A 16,908-nucleotide genomic window follows, 5' to 3' on the forward strand; every position below is an offset into this window, starting at 1 on the left:
TATAATGTGAAAAGAAACGGTCCCAATACTGACCCCTGTGGAACACCACTTGTCACCCGCAGCCAACCAGAATAGGCCTCTTTTATTCTGACACTTTGCCTCCTTCCAGTCAGCCAGTCTTCTATCCATGCTAGTATCTTTCCTATAATACTGTGGGCTCTTGTTAAGCAGCCTCATGTGCATTACTTTGACAGTGGCCTTCTGAGAATCCAAGTAAACAACATCTGCTGACTCTCTTTTGCCTATCCTGCTTGTTATTTCCTTAAAGAATTGAAACAGATTTGTTATACAAGATTTATCCTTGAAAAAACCATGCTGGCTTTGGCCTATTTTATCATGTTTACCCTAGTATTCTAAAATTTCATTCTTAATAATGGACTCTCGACTTCTTCCCCTGAGGTCAGGCTAACTGGCCTATAATTTCCTTTCTTCCTCCATCCCTCCTTGAAGAGTGGAGTGACATTCACAATTTTCCAGTCCTCTGGAACCATGCCAGAATCCAGTGATTCTTGAAAGATCATTACTTACACCTCCACGATCTCTTCAGCTACCTCTTTCAGAATTCTGGGGTGTAGTCCATCTGCCCCTGACACTCTCGAATTTCTGTCATACTGCTAGTGTGTTTCACAGTGAAGACTGACGCAAAGTACTTATTGAGTTCGTCTGCCATTTCTTTGTCCCCCATTACTACCTGTCCAGTGTCATTTTCCAGCGGTCTGATATCCATTATCACCTCTCTTTTACTCTTCATATATCTGTAAAAACTTTTGGTATCTTCTTTGTATTTCATCTTTTCTCCCTGTATGGATTTTCAGTTGCCTTCTTTTGGTTTTTAAAAGCTTCCTAATTCTCTATCTCCCTTCCATTTTTTGTTATGCCCTCTCATTTGCTTTTATGCTGTCCTTGAGTTCCCTTGTCAGCCATGGTTGTGTCATCCTTCCTTTAGAACACTTCTTCATCTCTGGATTGTATCTTTCCTGCACCTTCCAAATTTCCCCCATAAACACCAGCCTTTGCTGGTCGGCCATCTTCCCTGCTAGTGTCCCCTTCCAATCAACTTTGGCCAGCTCCTTTCTCATACCTTTATTTCCTTTATTCCATTGTAATACTGATACATCTGACTTTAGCTTCTCCCTCTCAAACTGCAGTGTGAATTCTTTTATACCGTGATGACTATCTCCTAAGGGTGCCTTTACCTTAAGCTCCCTAACCCAATCTGGTTCATTAGTATGGCTCACCCCTGACCACCATGGGCATAGCCTGTGACCACAATTCCTGCATTACCCCCACCTCCGCTCTTGTCCCCTTCTGGACAGTGCACAGAGTGCTGCTGGTGTTCGCATTACAAGTCAGAAGCTGCATTCAACAGGTCATCCTTCACAATTCATGGTAGCTCTAACAGATCTTCTGTACTGGACACCAATCTTCTCCCGCGCCCCTTCGAGAATTTCAAAAGGGTCACTCCTTTAGTGACTCCTCTGCTTGTCCACTCCTATATCCACTTTCCATCATATGGCACTTTCCTAGGTAATTGCAAGATTTTGTAGGATTAGTATAAATGAAGCTTGATAGGTGGACTCAGACCAAAAAATCTGTTTGTTTTGATAATTCTGACTCTAACTAACTTGACTTCATTGTACACTGCTGCCTTAATCCTATGAACACAAAGTCCTGTAGTTCCTCATTGGCATAGTCTTCCAAGGTTTCTGGCCTCTTGTCTATCACTAATTTTTATGGCACTATGCAAATACTGAGTCTCTGAACATCTCTGTTTCCCTTGGCTGTTAAAAAAAATCCGCTTCAAATATATTCTTTGATTGGAAGGCACTTGAATTCCTTGGTCTGAAACTTGGCTTAATTACTATGGAGTGTCCTGAGACATTAAAGTTATTATTTAAGTGCAGGTTTTAATTAAATTTTAAATGTATGTACAAGCTGATGTATTGCAAAGCCATACAAATATAATAAAATGAGTCATTTTCATAGGCTATCTTCACATTGCATAACGAATTTCCTGCTCTTAATTTTCAGATACACAACACTGTCATACAGAGCACCAGAAATGGTTAACCTTTACAGTGGAAAGTCTATTACAACTAAAGCTGACGTATGGGTACGTGAGAGTTGATCTGTTTCTAACCATAGAGACAAGAGGACTATATGTTTTCCTTAATGCTCTTTGATCTTTAGCTTGATTATTTGACATTTATTTTACTTTCCTGTAATATCTTTAGGCACTTGGATGTTTACTTTACAAACTTTGCTTCTTCACTTTACCATTTGGAGAAAGCCAAGTAGCCATTTGTGATGGAAGTTTTACAATTCCAGATAATTCTAGGTACTCTGATGAAATACACAGTTTAATACGTAAGTAGACAAGTTTTGTGAATTTTAAGTTTTCAGATTAGTTATTTGTGTTTTCTTTATTTACATAAATGTTAAACCTTGTTTTTGTAGGATACATGCTTGAGGCTGACCCTGACAAAAGACCTGATATTTATCAGGTTTCTTTCTTTGCATTTAAGCTGGCAAAGAAAGTGTGTCCTGTTAAGAATGTCAATGTAAGTATGTTTTGTTGTTGAGTTCATTACCAGCTTCAAAACAATTCTGTATGGAGCCCATTTTTGACTACCTTGAGCAAGTGATGCAAAGTGATGAATGCAGATGTAAAAGTTTTACAGATGTAAAACTTTTAATATTAATGCAAATAGTGTTCAAATTAGGTTTTGGATTCTTGAGATTTAGTTACATGCACTTGGTATTTTTGTGAAGCTGAAATAACCATACCATTTTGGCAGATCCATTGCTGTGCTAAATAGATTCCCATTAGAGCACTGGTACATGATAAGGTTTGATGTCACTATTATATCTCATATTAACTAGCAATTTTTGTAATGTCATTGAATTTGACGATTGGAATGGCTTATGTACCACCAGACTCAAACACCACTTCTATCCCGCTTTTTAAGAACCTTGAATGGACTTTGATGTATGATAAATTGTGAAATTGCAGTTAATTTTATCTTGTCTTGATCATTGGACTTGTCTTAAACGCAAGAGATTCTGCAGATCCTAAAATCTCGAGGAAGGCACGCAAAATACTGGAGGAACTCTGCAACTCAGGCAGCATCTGTGGAAGGGAATAAACAGTCAATGCTTTGGGACAAAACCCTACTTCAAGCCTGAAATTGAAGAGAACAAGCTAGAATAAGAAGTTGGAGAAAGGGAGATGAGTATGAGCTGGCAGCTGATGGGTGAGACCAGGTGAAGGGGAAGGTGGGTAGGTGGTGGGGGTGAAGGGATGAAGTAGAAACTGGAAGGTGATAGTGGAAGATGGTCTGAAGAAGAAGAAATCTAATAGGAGTGGACAGTGTACTGTAGAAGAAGAAGAAAGAGAAGGGGAACCAGAGGGAGGAGATGGGCAGGTGAGAATAGGTGAAAGGATAACTGGAATGCAGAGTGGAACAGACATGGACAGAGATGTTAGAATGGGAATGGGAAGTCAAACTGAAATGGGAGCTACTGGGTGATCCTGCCTTTTGTGGCAGACAGAGAAATTGCGATCAGGTTTCATTGATGTAGAAGAGGCTGCACCGGTTACAATAGGTGATCTCGACTGACTCACAGGTGGTGTTCCCTCACAATACTCCTCCCTGCTTAGAGCTATAAACTCCAATCAATAGAGAATGCATCTCAACTATATTAACTGTATATTATATAATACAACTGCTATGTACAGCCATACACAGCATAGTAAATTTTAAATTGTCCCATTCAGGCTTAAAGATTTAATCACTGAGGAGGCTTTCTTATTCTTGAGGGATAACTGAGGCTTGTGGCTGTGAAACAATCTCAGGTCCTGGGGCCTCCTCCATGGTGGTTGTAGGAGTTCATTCTGAGACTGCAGTAAATGGTCCTGACAGCTCTGGATGCCTTTCCTCGTCTTTTCTCTCTTTGGATCTACTTCAATCCCTTTCTTTTTCTTTCTCATGTTCCTTCTCTCCTTCATACCTTTCTCATTCTTGTTAACATTCTTTCTGTCTTTTCCCTCTTATCATTTCTTTTAGTTTGTGCATCTTGATGTTGGGAAGGTACATTTGATTCACTGGAGTATTCTCTTATTAATCCTTCTATTGCTCTCTTTATGATCTGATCTCTCTTCTTGTTTTCTGCATCCATAACATCATCTGACAAATCCTCTTGTTTTTGTATCTCCATTGACTCCTTTCTTTACCGCCTTCCATTTATCCAGCTGGGCTTTGGTTTTTGCATTTACTCTTACAAGCAGCTTTTTGTCTCCCACTTAAAGTTCATGCAGTAATCTTAATGCACACAGAATAGATTCTGGTTCTTTATACTTAGAAAAGCTGAATGCCCGCAACTTTCCAGAGGCTTGTTGAAATCTCTTACAGCTTAAAACCAAACCACATTTTGCAAGTAACTGCCTAATGAACATATCAGAAGCTTTCTCAGATATGTTGCCTACAAAAACTGCTGTAGCTGGACTGCGGCTTTTTATTACTTTCATGATTCCTCTGAGCAGCATGGTCCTTTATTGGTCCAATATGCTTTCCAACCAGAGGCACAGAGGTTGGCACTAACACCTGTTCTCTGTGCAATGGTTCATGGTGTTCAGCATGGGGACACTTATGGTATCATCTAGTACCTTTCTTAATTTGCTTTCGGTTAGTTTAATTGCAGGGGATGTGGCATGCAATTGGAGGATGGATCTCCAATCAAAGTTGGAGTTATCTCAGCCAATCATGCCCCATAATGCTCATTCTTCTGATGTTATCACATACAAGCTCAATTATGGCTTGTTTGTTGTTTACAGATGTCATTCCCACAGGAGTTACTGTATCTTTTCTGTAGCATAAATTCTTGGATATCTGTAGGCTTCAGTTTGGCATCTTTGAAATGCCATTCAAACTCATTTTGTGGAATGACAAACCAGTTGGACCAGTGTCCAATTCTATTTTAATGAATTTTCCCGTTCACTTCTGGGATAAACCACAATGCATGTCTATGGTTAATTTTCACACAAATTTCAAGGCTACACAATTCTCTGTTAGTCTCATCATTTTATCAACAGCTCTTTTTGAAACTACAACTTGACATTTTAGCTTTCTCCCTTCCCTTAGCAGTTCATTTATTTCTGTCTGCCTGACATTCTCTTTGTGTCTTACCTTGTTGCATTTTCTGTAAGTTTCACCTTTAAATCTGCATTTATTTGGTGTACATGAGGTCCTGCCACAATGGTAACAGAATTTGATTGGCCAGACTGGTTTCTCTTTAGACGCTACAATTTTATTCATGCTCACTTTCATTCATGACTGGAACTCAATTGCGTCTCTGTTGTTTTCATTGAAACAGCGATTTCCACTGCTCATTTGAATGTAAGCTGTGCTTCAGTTAGATGCCATTTTTGAATCCTTTCTTTTAAGATTCCATAAATTAAACAATCTCTCAGTGTGTCATTAAGCCAATTTTCATACTGTCAATGCTCAGACATCTTTACTTCAGCTACATACACTGAAATGGACCCCCCCCCCCCCCCGTTTTTTTGAATCCACTCATGAAACTGAAGCATTCTGCAATCTACAATGGCTTTGGTTCCTGCATCAATTTGACGATAGTAGCAAAGCTAATTTCTGATGTTTTGGTTGGAGCAGTCAAACTTCAAAGCAAACTATACCGTTAAAGCTAATGCACTTAGCAAAATTGGCACTCTCTTCTCACTGGCTGTTTCATTCCTTTCAAAATACTATTCCAATAGTTCAGTATACATGAGCCAATTACTTGTTGTGTAATCAAACTCGTCAATCTTTACAATGTAGCCAGTCATTTCTGATATTTTTTTTTAATGATTATTATCACCCAGTCTGGTACTCACTCTTTATGAACCCTGAATTGTTACATTTATGGCCTTTTTTTAAAAAAAACACTCGATTGTGTCTTACCTTCCCAAAAAAAACACGTGCTTTTTGTAACTCGACAATCTCACTGCATGTGCTGGACTGTGCTTTTACTTGCCATTTCCTTCTGTGTTTTATTTCGGATATCTCGCTGCATTGTAACGGGTCAATAGCCGTGTCGGGTTCGTTTTAAAAATATCTTGTCATCAATTTTATGTTTTATAACTTCGAAACATTAAACAATTTCAAAGGAAGATGTAGGGGGTCTGAAATACGGGTCTAACTTGGTCTTTTACTTTTCAGCAAGGTGCGCATGTATCACATAGCGTGATGTCATACAATTAATGTATTTTTGCATATAATTTGTAATTATTTAAACAAGAATGCTTAATTAAACTATATATATATATATATATATATATATACACATACACACACACACACGCACACATACGCGCGCGTGCACACACACGATTACTCATTATTGAAATATTAAATACACAACAGATGACATCTGTTGTAGGCTTTCCATTCTAGAAAGCCTCATCTTGAGAGCAGATGTGGCAGAGAAAGAAGGGAATAGCATTCTTACAAGTGACAGGGTAGGAAGAGGTATAGCCAAAATAACGAGAGTCAGTAGGTTTGTAAAAGATGTCAGTAGATAGTCTTCCTCCAAAGAGAGAGAGAGAAAGATCCAAAAAGGGAAGAGAGGTACCAGAGATGGACAGAAGGTAGGGTGGAAGTTAGAAGCAAAGTTGATGAAATTGAGCTCAGCATGGGCTCACTGAGTTCCCAGCAAGGAAATTTGCTGAGTTTCTTGGCATTTTGTGTGTGTTACCTTGCACTTTCTCTGTAACTGCTTTCTGTTCTTTCTTTCCTTTTGTACCAATTTGATGTATTAATGTATGGAATGATCTATCTGGATGGCATGCAAACAAAACCTTTTCACTCTATCTCTGTACTTTAAGTAATAATAATAGACGGGTTACTGAATTTGGCTCAATTAAAAGTATCATAAGGAATCCCAAAATTAGAATTTGCAGTGATAAGGATTCCAAAATGATTAGTTCTTATGTATGTAATGACTGTGAACGATAATAGGAGTGGCACAGTAGCATGGTGGTTAGCACAATGCTTTATAGTGCAGGCCACGTAGGTTCAACATCTGCTGTTGCCTGTAAGGAGTGGTCTGTTTTCCTCATGACCATTTGGATTTCCTCTGGGTGCTCCAGTTTCCACCCACAGTCCAAAGACATACTGGTTCAAAGGTTCACTTTATTGTCGAAAGTATGCATGTACAACGCAACTCTGATATTTGACTTCTCCAGATGGTCATGTACAGAAAAACAATGGAAATTGTTGAAAGAAAAGTCAGCACGAAAAAGAAACAAAACTTGCAAACCCCAAACCCCCTCCCTCGCAAAAAAACGGCGACAATAACATAAACACAAAATAATCTGCAGATGCTGGGGTCAAAGCAACACTCACAACACGCTGGAGGAACTCAGCAGGTCGGGCAGCATCCGTGGAAAAGATCGATTGACATTTCGGGCCGGAACCCTTCGTCAGGACCAAGGGTTCCGGCCCGAAACGTCAACTGATCTTTTCCACGGATGCTGCCCGACCTGCTGAGTTCCTCCAGTGTGCTGTGGGTGACAATAACATCAAGCCCCCAGCCCTCTCCCTCACAAAAACTAACTGCAATAATAGTATCAAACCCCCAACCCCTCTCACACACAAAAAACTAATAGATCACCCACACAGAAAAGCACCAACAAGAACATCAGACCACAAATCCCCAACCACCTCCCTTGCAAAAGAATGCCAATAACTTCAAACACCCAGTTCCCTCTCTCGCAAAAATGACAGCAATAGCATCAAACCCCAACCCCTCCCTTGCAAAAAAGAACAGTGACAATAGCATCAAACCCCCAACCCCTTTCTCACACACAAAAATGAACAGATCACCCACACTGAAAAACACTCCAACGAAAACATCAGACCCCAAACCCCCAACCTCTTCCTCGCACAAAAAGTAATATATCACCCACCTGCCAATCAGCAACAAGAAAGAAAACACAGAAAACTGAAGGAGACCGATTGGAAGGTTATTTGGTTATTGTAAATTGTCCAGTGATTAAGCTAGGATTATATCAGGGGATTGCTGGACTGGGTGGCTTGAAGGGCCTATTCTATGCTGTATCGCAATAACATTTGTTTTTAAACATATAAATTCTGAAGTGTCCCAAATGTTTACAGTTTGGGATGGGAATTAGAAGTTTAGAAAATCTCCTTACATTGTAAATTCTAGCAAAATGTAAAGTTTAGTTTTGATCTGATAACCATTTTACATATTGTGAACATGAACACATATTTATCATGTGCTTTTGTTTCCAGAATGTTCAGATTCCTGTGAAAATGCCAGTGCCAGTAAAAGCTAGTGAAGTTGCTGTTAAAAAGTCTCAAACACGAACAAGGTAAATTGGTATTCCAGAAATGTTAATTTCATTCCAGATATATGTTATTATATGATAAATGTTAATTCCAGAAATAATTTGAAAGCTAACTTCCTGTTGCTTTTTAAATTGTAGTTCAAAGTTGTATGTTGCAATGTTACATTGTTACTTAAGCAGCTCTGTTTTTCTTGTGTCTATTTTCAAATGAACCTTTATAGACTTACAGATCCAGTACCAACTACAGAGACTTCGATAGCACCTCGCCAGAGGCCTAAAGCAGGTCAGCCAACTTCTGCTTCAAGTGTTCTGACAATTCAACCTGCTGTGACTCCAAGGAGGAGATCTACCACACAGTTAGTTTCACAGACAACAACCTCACAGTTGGTCTCACAGCCAGTAACCACACAATTGGTTTCACACCCAGCAGGTGTGTATTTGCACAGATAATCAAATAAAAGTAATATTTTTTCCCCAATAGGTTTTAACTTGTCTCTTTTTCTATTTCCTTCCTTAAATCTACCAGTTAGAAACTGACCTATTTTTTAACATATTTTGAATTAGTAGCATTGAAACAACAATGTTAAAATAAGTAATTTGTCTGAGCCGCAGCTACAGATGTTTCCTCAAATCACAGATGACTTCCTGAGGTTTTGGTAACCTTCTAATGTCACTCAGCGACTTGTGCTGATATTATTTTGACTGTATGTGCTGGATCATAACTATATGTGCTGCGTGTGACTGTACAGTATGCACTGTGTTTTGCACCTTGGCGCCAGAGGAACAGGGTTTATTTAGCTGTATTCATGTTTATGATTGAATGCCAGTAAACTTGAACTTGAGCTTGAACAATGAACATTAAGCCGAAGGGTATCACATGAACAATTTGTATAAATTGAATTTTAAGTACATTTATGACTTTGGGGGGGGGGGATGATATTTTGGAACAGCTTACATTTATACTGCTTAATAAATTGTGGCCATTAATTAGAAGCTAGTTGAATGAGAGGTCACCGAGAAATTATTCCTTGGGCAAGATCCTCTTGCGTGATCTGCAGAATCCAAGAAGTAATCGTTATGTTAAGCAAAGATAAAAGCAGAGTCCATTCCCATTTCTTTTTCCACAATTTGCTGTACCCAAGAATGTTTGAATAATTTAAAATTATTTCACTGGCATTTACGATATGATTGACCACTTTACCATGATTGCAACACAATTGCAGGCTATTTAAGCCAAAGATAAAGTTTATTAACTTAAGTATATACCTGTAAATCTAATATAAATTGTTTGCTACTTTTTTTTGCAAATACAGTTAAGTATACAATTTAATTCGTAGTCTCTGGGAAAACAATGTGCAAAGCCATTTGGCTGATACTGTACAATGTAGTAATTTATCTTGCTGCTCTGAACTTCTGGAAAAGGATTGAAACAAAGCTGTATTCTAAAATTTTGCACAGCTCTAATGAAATTATAGTAGCCTTTGCAATTATAGCTTTCTCCAGATTATATTCCTTGCGTGTTAGTACCCAAGAATTCTTTTGAATAATCATTTGAAGTCAGTGCAGGATCCAGCTTGAAGGAAATATGACATGCAGTTGTGTAATACTAGTTCTTTAACCTACACTCCCTGGGAGTGCAGGATCAGTAAGTGGATTTTGCAAGTTATTCTGTAATGGTTTCTATGCTTTGATTTTTAAGTATGTTTATTTCTCAAATATTTTAGGATTATAGTCTTTCTGCCATTCCTTCAACATGTTGAGCACAAAAATGTGAAATTTTGAATTGTTAGGGGTGCTGGGGAGTGAGGTTGCACAGTTTAATGGTACACAACAAGTAACAGCAAAAGCTGGAGGAGTTTAAATTAGACTTCCAGTTTGCTAGTTTGCTGCCCTATCATTGATACTTCTATCTTGTCCCTCCTCTAGGGAGGTCACTTGCAATTTACAAACAGGGATACAGGTTTCCTCTGCCATCCAAAGGTAGAGTGTACCTATGAAACGGTTCGCAACCCGGAATGTCATAAAGCGAAGAAGCAATTACCATTTATTTATATGGGAAAAACTGATGAGCGATCGCAGACCCAAAAATAACCTACCAAATCATGCCAAATAACACATAAAACCTAAAATAACAGTAACATATAGTAAAAGCAGGAATGATGTGATAAATACACTGCCTATATAAAGTAGAAATACTTCTCTACAATCATTGCGGCACTGTTCTCCGTAGCGAAAATCTCACGCAAGCGCTCTCGGCCAAAACACGGCGCAAGCGCTCTTGGCAAAAGCACTCTCCAGTAACCTTTAGGTTATGAAGCTGCCAAATCATACCAAATAACGCATAAAAATACACAGCCTATATAAAATAGAAATAATGTACGTACGGTGTAGTATCACTTACCGGAATCGGGAAGACAGCGCCGAGCACACTGATGATGGTGTGTTAGGCTGAGTCATTGGAGGTTGAGGTCGATACCGATCCGCCAAGCATGCAGGGGTACAGCAGTGGCCGGGACGTACCCAGCACATCTTTAAGGAAAAAGCTGAAATAAACAAGCTAATTAATTAGGTGCCACCCGGCACGTAAATGTCGGCCCAGATCAGAGGCGACGCAATGGGCAATCGCCTCTGATCTGGGCCGATACGTGCCCGGCAGCACCTAATTAATCAGCTTGTTTATTTCGGCTTTTTTCTTGAAGATGTGCTGGGTGCATCCTGGCTACCGCTGCATTCTCCACGGCAATGTATCGGTCCGGGGGTTGGGGTGGTGGGACACTGGGGTGTCATCTCGTCGTCTGTTTCCATCAGGGCAGGCAGGTCATCTTCTATGTCTGCCTGCCTGGATGTCGAAGGCCGAGGTTTGTCGTCTGCTGTGGCTGATGTGGAAGGCTTGCTTGACTGCTTAGCCTCGTGCATTTTTCTATCATACAGTTCTTTGTAAGCACTCAAACCAGCTTGCAAATATATGCCCTAAACCGATGTACCCTTTCAAAGTTAAAAGTCATACTTTATCATTGTAGCGAAAATCTCACGCAGTTGCTTCACGTTCAGTTCCTGAACGACTTCACTTTCGCTACTGCATTCAGTTTCGATTGTTATCCTTTTTTCTTCCAATTGTATCAGCTCTTCATCTATCAGTTCTTGGTCATGGGATGCCAAAACCTCTTCAACATCATCTTCGTCAACTTCCACAAGCCAAACTCACTTTGTCCTTACTTCGTTCACCACGATCGAAATGCTTAATTATGTCTAGTTTTACGCTAAGTGTAACACCCTTACGAGCTCTTTTAGGCTTTTCCGATACCTTAGAACTCATCTTGCAAATGGATGCTCACAGGCATGTGTTTAAGCAATGCCGGCTAGAATGCAGTTTGGAATCTGGGGGAGGAGCAGCTGCCTTTTATTGCGCGCTGCTTTTTTCGCAACAGTGAAAACACCTTCTGTTAGCGAAAACAGGTAACTACTGTAGGTCTGTCTTAACAGTGAGGTTTCGTTAAGTGAACGTTCGAAAAGCGGGGGACACCTGTAATATCACAGGTTGCTCAGTCTGTCTTGGTCTTTACCTTATCACACACATTCTCCATGCTTTCTTGACCCTAGTTCTTTTGTGGTTGAAAGCATACTTGTTCCTTAACGTTGCCAAACCATTAACTCTTTTGGATGTTGCTTGACTGGAGTATTTCCAATGTTTCATTAAAATTTTATTTAAAATTTACAACACATGGAGTTCGGTGCACCGTTCTTTTTGAAATAATTGCTCTGTTGAAGAGAGCTAAAAATGCACTATGTGAATATATACTGTGCAAATAGTTGCTTTATCAAACATAATCAACCTTTCTCTCCCCACACTGGTCAATGACAAAACCCTTAAACTGATGCAACATAATTGAAAGCCATTTCAAATTAGGTAGTTTATTAGATTAAAGTTTATTAAATTATGATTAAATTATTTATTCAAGGTCCCTGGATTTTCAGCTAACACATTTAATTATTCAATTTAAAGCTTTGTAGAGGAGGGGAGATGATTTCTGGCAGCCTGATTATATATTTTTTTTTAGCTTGAAGCTCATGCCATCATAACCTGGATAAAATCAGAGGAGCTATAAAAATGAGATCCTAAATATTAATGCATTACCTGCTGAATCCAAAAAAAAAACGTGTAAGCTTGAGTAATGCAGTGAAGTTGTGTTTCATTTGATGTTTGTAAATCGATCCTGACTACTACACAAAAAAAAATTCACTGAATTTCAACAGGCTGGAGTTTTGTACAACTGTTCTATTCATGGTTTTTATGCTGAATGATGAAATCTCCAAGAACAGCCATCAGAATGTAAAATGTTTTTTGAAACTTTTGGTTTACGCAGGAACCACAGCTGCAAGTAATGGGCGCATTGGTCAGTTACATGGTCAGCAAGCACAAATCCCATCAGCATATACTCAGCATCTACAACTGAAACCACAGGCACATCCGTTACTTCAACAGCAATGTTTGCTGCACCAACAAACCTATTTACAGCAGCAGCAAATGCTTCAGACAGCACAGGTATGCTCACTTGCAATTTTTTTCTTTCCATACGATCGCAGAAAACCATGGCTGCACTGTAAGTCTCCATCAGCTTGAACTCATTTCTCTTGACTGATACTGTATTTTCCAAAAGAATCCATAAACACACTATTTCTTGTTGCCAGGTTTTGATCAAGTTTATCGAAATTGTTGAATTAATACACAAGTCCAAAAGAAGGGTTTCAGCCAGAAATGATGATTTCCCATTTCCCTCCAGAGATACTGCCTGACCTGCTGAATTCCTGTGTTTTGTATGTTGTCCATTAAATTTATCCTCCAGCAGTGGTTCCTTTAGCGACTAACCATATGTTGAAGAACCTGCATGTCTTACTCCCAGATAAATAAATAAATATACACGAATAAATGTACAATCAGCATGCATTCCTTAAATATGCTTTGAAATCACAACTGCTTATCAATTTTCCAGGGAAGAATAGGATTTCCTTTTCTCTAAGAGAGCGATTCCATTTTTATGCTTCGCAAAATGTACTTATGTGGTTTCATTGTTTCTCACTTTGCATCTTCAATAGTGTTCTTCTGATCTTGTTTGTTCAATGGAACTTTGTAGCATTTTATACTTTGCTTAATTCAGCATATGTTTCTGCGGAAACTTGTTTCTTTGCATTTCTTTCCTCTTCAAGTCCTGTCATGCTATGTTTCATGCTGAGTTTTACTGCATTAAATCTTTAAAATATGTTTGAAACTTGTTTTGATCAATCCTTGTGCCAAAAACTGCATCTGATAAAGACGTTACACACAGGTGTAATCTGTGTGTACATTAACAAAGGTTGGTGCACAAATTTATCTGTTGTTAGCAGTCAATATTCTGCGAAAATTGAGCATCTTATAATTAAATGCTATCCACATTACCTGTTCAGGGAGCTTACTGTTCTAATCATCGCTGTCTACTTTTCACCCCCACACCCCCCGCTCCAGAGTGTGAACGCCAAGGACCCACTGAAAGAAATTTATGGTATCATTAGCTCTCCACAAAAACAGACATCTGGACAGTCTCTTCATAATTGCAGGAGATTTAAATCATCCTAACCTGCAGAACATTTTATCCAAAATTCCACAAACATGTCGGATGCTAATCTTTATCACAGAATCGCTTGATCAGGACAGGAGATTCTGTGGGCAAGAACGAGATTCCCAGATGGTATGATGATTCCTGGGTGCCAGAGTCCGGAATATTTCGGATCAAGTCCTCAGCATTCTTAAGTGGGAGGGTGAACAGCCAGAAGTCGTGGTCCATGTACGTACCAATGACATGGATTGGACGAGTGACGAGATGAGTTAGGTGCTAAGTTAAAAGGCAGGACCTTCAAGGTTGTGATCTCAGGATTGCTACCCATGCCACATGCTAATGGGGCCAGAACTAGGAAGATTATACAGTTTAATACATGGCCAAGTAGTTAGTGTAGGAGGGAGGGCAGAAGATTTTTGGATCATTGGGTGCCCTTCCAGGGAAGGTGGGACCTGCACAGAAGGGAAGGTTTGCACCTGAACTGGAGGGGGACTAATGTCCTAGCGGGACAGTTTGTTAATGCTGCGTGTTGGAGTATAAACTTGAGTAGCAGGGGATGGGAACTGGAATGCCAGAACAGTCTGGAGAAGTTGTGAAGGTAGATGTTGGGAAGACCTCAGACAAAGTTAAGAATCAAAAGGCTGAGTGACTAGTGTCCTGAGCTGCATATATTTCATTGCAAGAAGTATCGTAGGAAAGGTGGATAATAATGTTGAAGATGAGGCAGCTGGTTTACAAACAAAGGCAATGTGTAGTGAGGAGAGGCTGTTGATAGGGCAAAATTGCAATCAACAAAATGAGTTGCAATGTAAAAGGCAGACAGAATCGATAAGGTTACATATAGGACTGAAGGTGTGGTATCTGAATGCGCGCAGTATACGGAATAATGAACATGCAGAACAGTTGCAGATTGGCAAGTATGATGTAGGTGTCACTGAATTATGGGTAAAAGAAGATTATAGCTGGGAGCTTAATGCCCGAGAACACACATGGGGGTGGTGTTGCTCTGTTGGTAAAAAATGAAATCAAATCATTAGAAAGAGGTGACATAGTGCAAAGGAACTGCAAGGATAAAAAGACCTTGATGTAAACTGTATACAGACCCCCAAACAGTAGTAAGGATGTGGCCCACAAATTACAATGGGAGATTTTAAAAAAATGTATGCTAAAAGGGCTATGTTACAATAGTCCTGAGGGCCTTCAATATGCAGATAGGTTGGGAAAATCAGGTTGGTGTTGGATTCCAGAAGGTGGAATTTTCAGAATGCCTCCAAGATGGCTTTTTAGAGCAGTTCAAATTTAATCCCAATGGGGGATTAGCTATTCTTGATTGGGTGTTGAGCAATAAATCAGAATTGATTAGAGAGCTTAAGGTAAAAGAACCCTTAGGAGACGGTGATTATAATATGATTGAATTCACCCTGAAATTTGAGATGAAGCTAATGTCACACGTATCAGTATTACAGTGGAGTAAAGGGAATTACAGAGGCATGAGAGAGAAGTTGGCCAGAATTAATTGGATAAGAATACTGGCAGGGATGATGGCAGAGCAGCAATGACTGGAATTTCTGGAAGCAATTTGGAAGGTACAGGATGTACACAAAAAAGTCAAAGCCAAAAAGAAGGCATATAATAATAAAAATAGGAAGTTAGAGGATCGGGATGCTTTTAAAAACCAACAGAAGGCAACTAAAGAGGTCATTAAGAAGGTAAAGCTGGAATACAAAACTAAGCTCACCAATAATATTAAAGAGGATACCAAAGATTTCTTCAGATAGTGTAAAAGGGAGACATGAGTGAATATCGGACGGCTGGAAAACAATGTTGGAATGGTCGTAGTGGGGGACAACAAAATGGCGGATGAACTGAATAAGTATTTTGCATCAGTCTTCACTCTGGAAGATATTTAACAGTGTGGTGGAAATTCTAGGTGTCAGGGTTATGAAGGGTGTGAAGTTACAATAACTAAAGAGGAGATTCTTGGGAAACCGAAAGGTCTGAAGTTAGATAAGTCACCTGGATCAGATGGTGTACACCTCAGGGTTCTAAAAGAGGTGGCTGAAGAGATTGTGGAGACTTTAGTAATCTTTCAATATCACTAGATTCTGGAAGACTGGAAAATTGCAAATGTCTCCACTTCTCAATAAGGGAGAGAAGCAGAAGAAAAGAAACTGTAAGACAGTTAGTCCGACATTAGTTGTTGGGAAGAAGTTGGAGTTGATTATTAAGGATGAGGTCTCAGGGTAGAGGCACATGATAAAATAAGCCGTAGTCGTCATGGTTTCTCAAGGGAAAATCTTCTCTGACAAATCTGTTGGAATTCTTTGAAGAAATAACAGGTAGAATAGACAAAGGAGAACTGGTTGATGTTGTATACTTGGATTTTCAGAAGGCTTTTGACAAGGTGTCACACATGAGGCTGCTTAACAAGCTACAAGCCCATGGTATTACGGGAAAGATTCTAGTTTAGATAAGGCAGTGGTTGATTAGCAGGAGGCAAAAAATGAGAATAAAGGGAGCATTTTCTGGTTAGCTGCCGTTGACTAGTGGTGTTCCGTAGGGGTCTGAGTTAGGACCGATTCTCTTTACGTTATATGTCGATGATTTGGATGATGGAATTGATGGCTTTGTTGCAAAGTTTGTAGATGATACTTAAGATAGTAGGAGGGTAGGGTAGGTTTGAGGAAGTAGAGAGGCTACTGAAAGACTTGGACAGATTAGGAGAATGGGAAAAGAAGTGGCAGATGGAATGCATTGTTGGGAAAATGTATAGTCATGCACTTTGATAGAAGAAATTAAAGGGTTGACTATTTTCTAAATGGAGAGAAAATACAAAAGGATTTTGGGAGTCCTTGTGCAGGATTCCTTAAAGGTTAATTTGAGAGTTGAGTCCGTGGTGAGGAAGACATGCGATATTAGATTTCATTTCAAGAGCACTAGAATATAAAT

General features: G+C 39.4%; 1 protein-coding gene across 6 annotated transcripts in view; it reads left to right on the plus strand.

Moving 5' to 3' along the window:
* The window catches only part of LOC140212067 (AP2-associated protein kinase 1-like), a 178,983-nt gene that overhangs the window by 83,014 nt on the left and 79,061 nt on the right, over nucleotides 1-16,908 (plus strand). For all 6 annotated transcript variants that reach the window (XR_011889639.1, XR_011889638.1, XM_072282536.1 and 3 more), the window contains exons 6-11: nucleotides 2,032-2,113; nucleotides 2,235-2,367; nucleotides 2,458-2,561; nucleotides 8,313-8,392; nucleotides 8,590-8,798; nucleotides 12,733-12,911. Coding sequence is in view for 4 of the 6 variants with exons in the window: in XM_072282536.1 (XP_072138637.1) it covers nucleotides 2,032-2,113; nucleotides 2,235-2,367; nucleotides 2,458-2,561; nucleotides 8,313-8,392; nucleotides 8,590-8,798; nucleotides 12,733-12,911 (787 nt within the window). In the remaining 2 variants the exon portion in view is untranslated. The remainder of the gene's footprint in view (nucleotides 1-2,031; nucleotides 2,114-2,234; nucleotides 2,368-2,457; nucleotides 2,562-8,312; nucleotides 8,393-8,589; nucleotides 8,799-12,732; nucleotides 12,912-16,908) is intronic.

This window comes from Mobula birostris, chromosome 18, assembly GCF_030028105.1.
Source record: "Mobula birostris isolate sMobBir1 chromosome 18, sMobBir1.hap1, whole genome shotgun sequence".
In the NCBI taxonomy this organism is placed as follows: Eukaryota; Metazoa; Chordata; class Chondrichthyes; order Myliobatiformes; family Myliobatidae; genus Mobula; species Mobula birostris.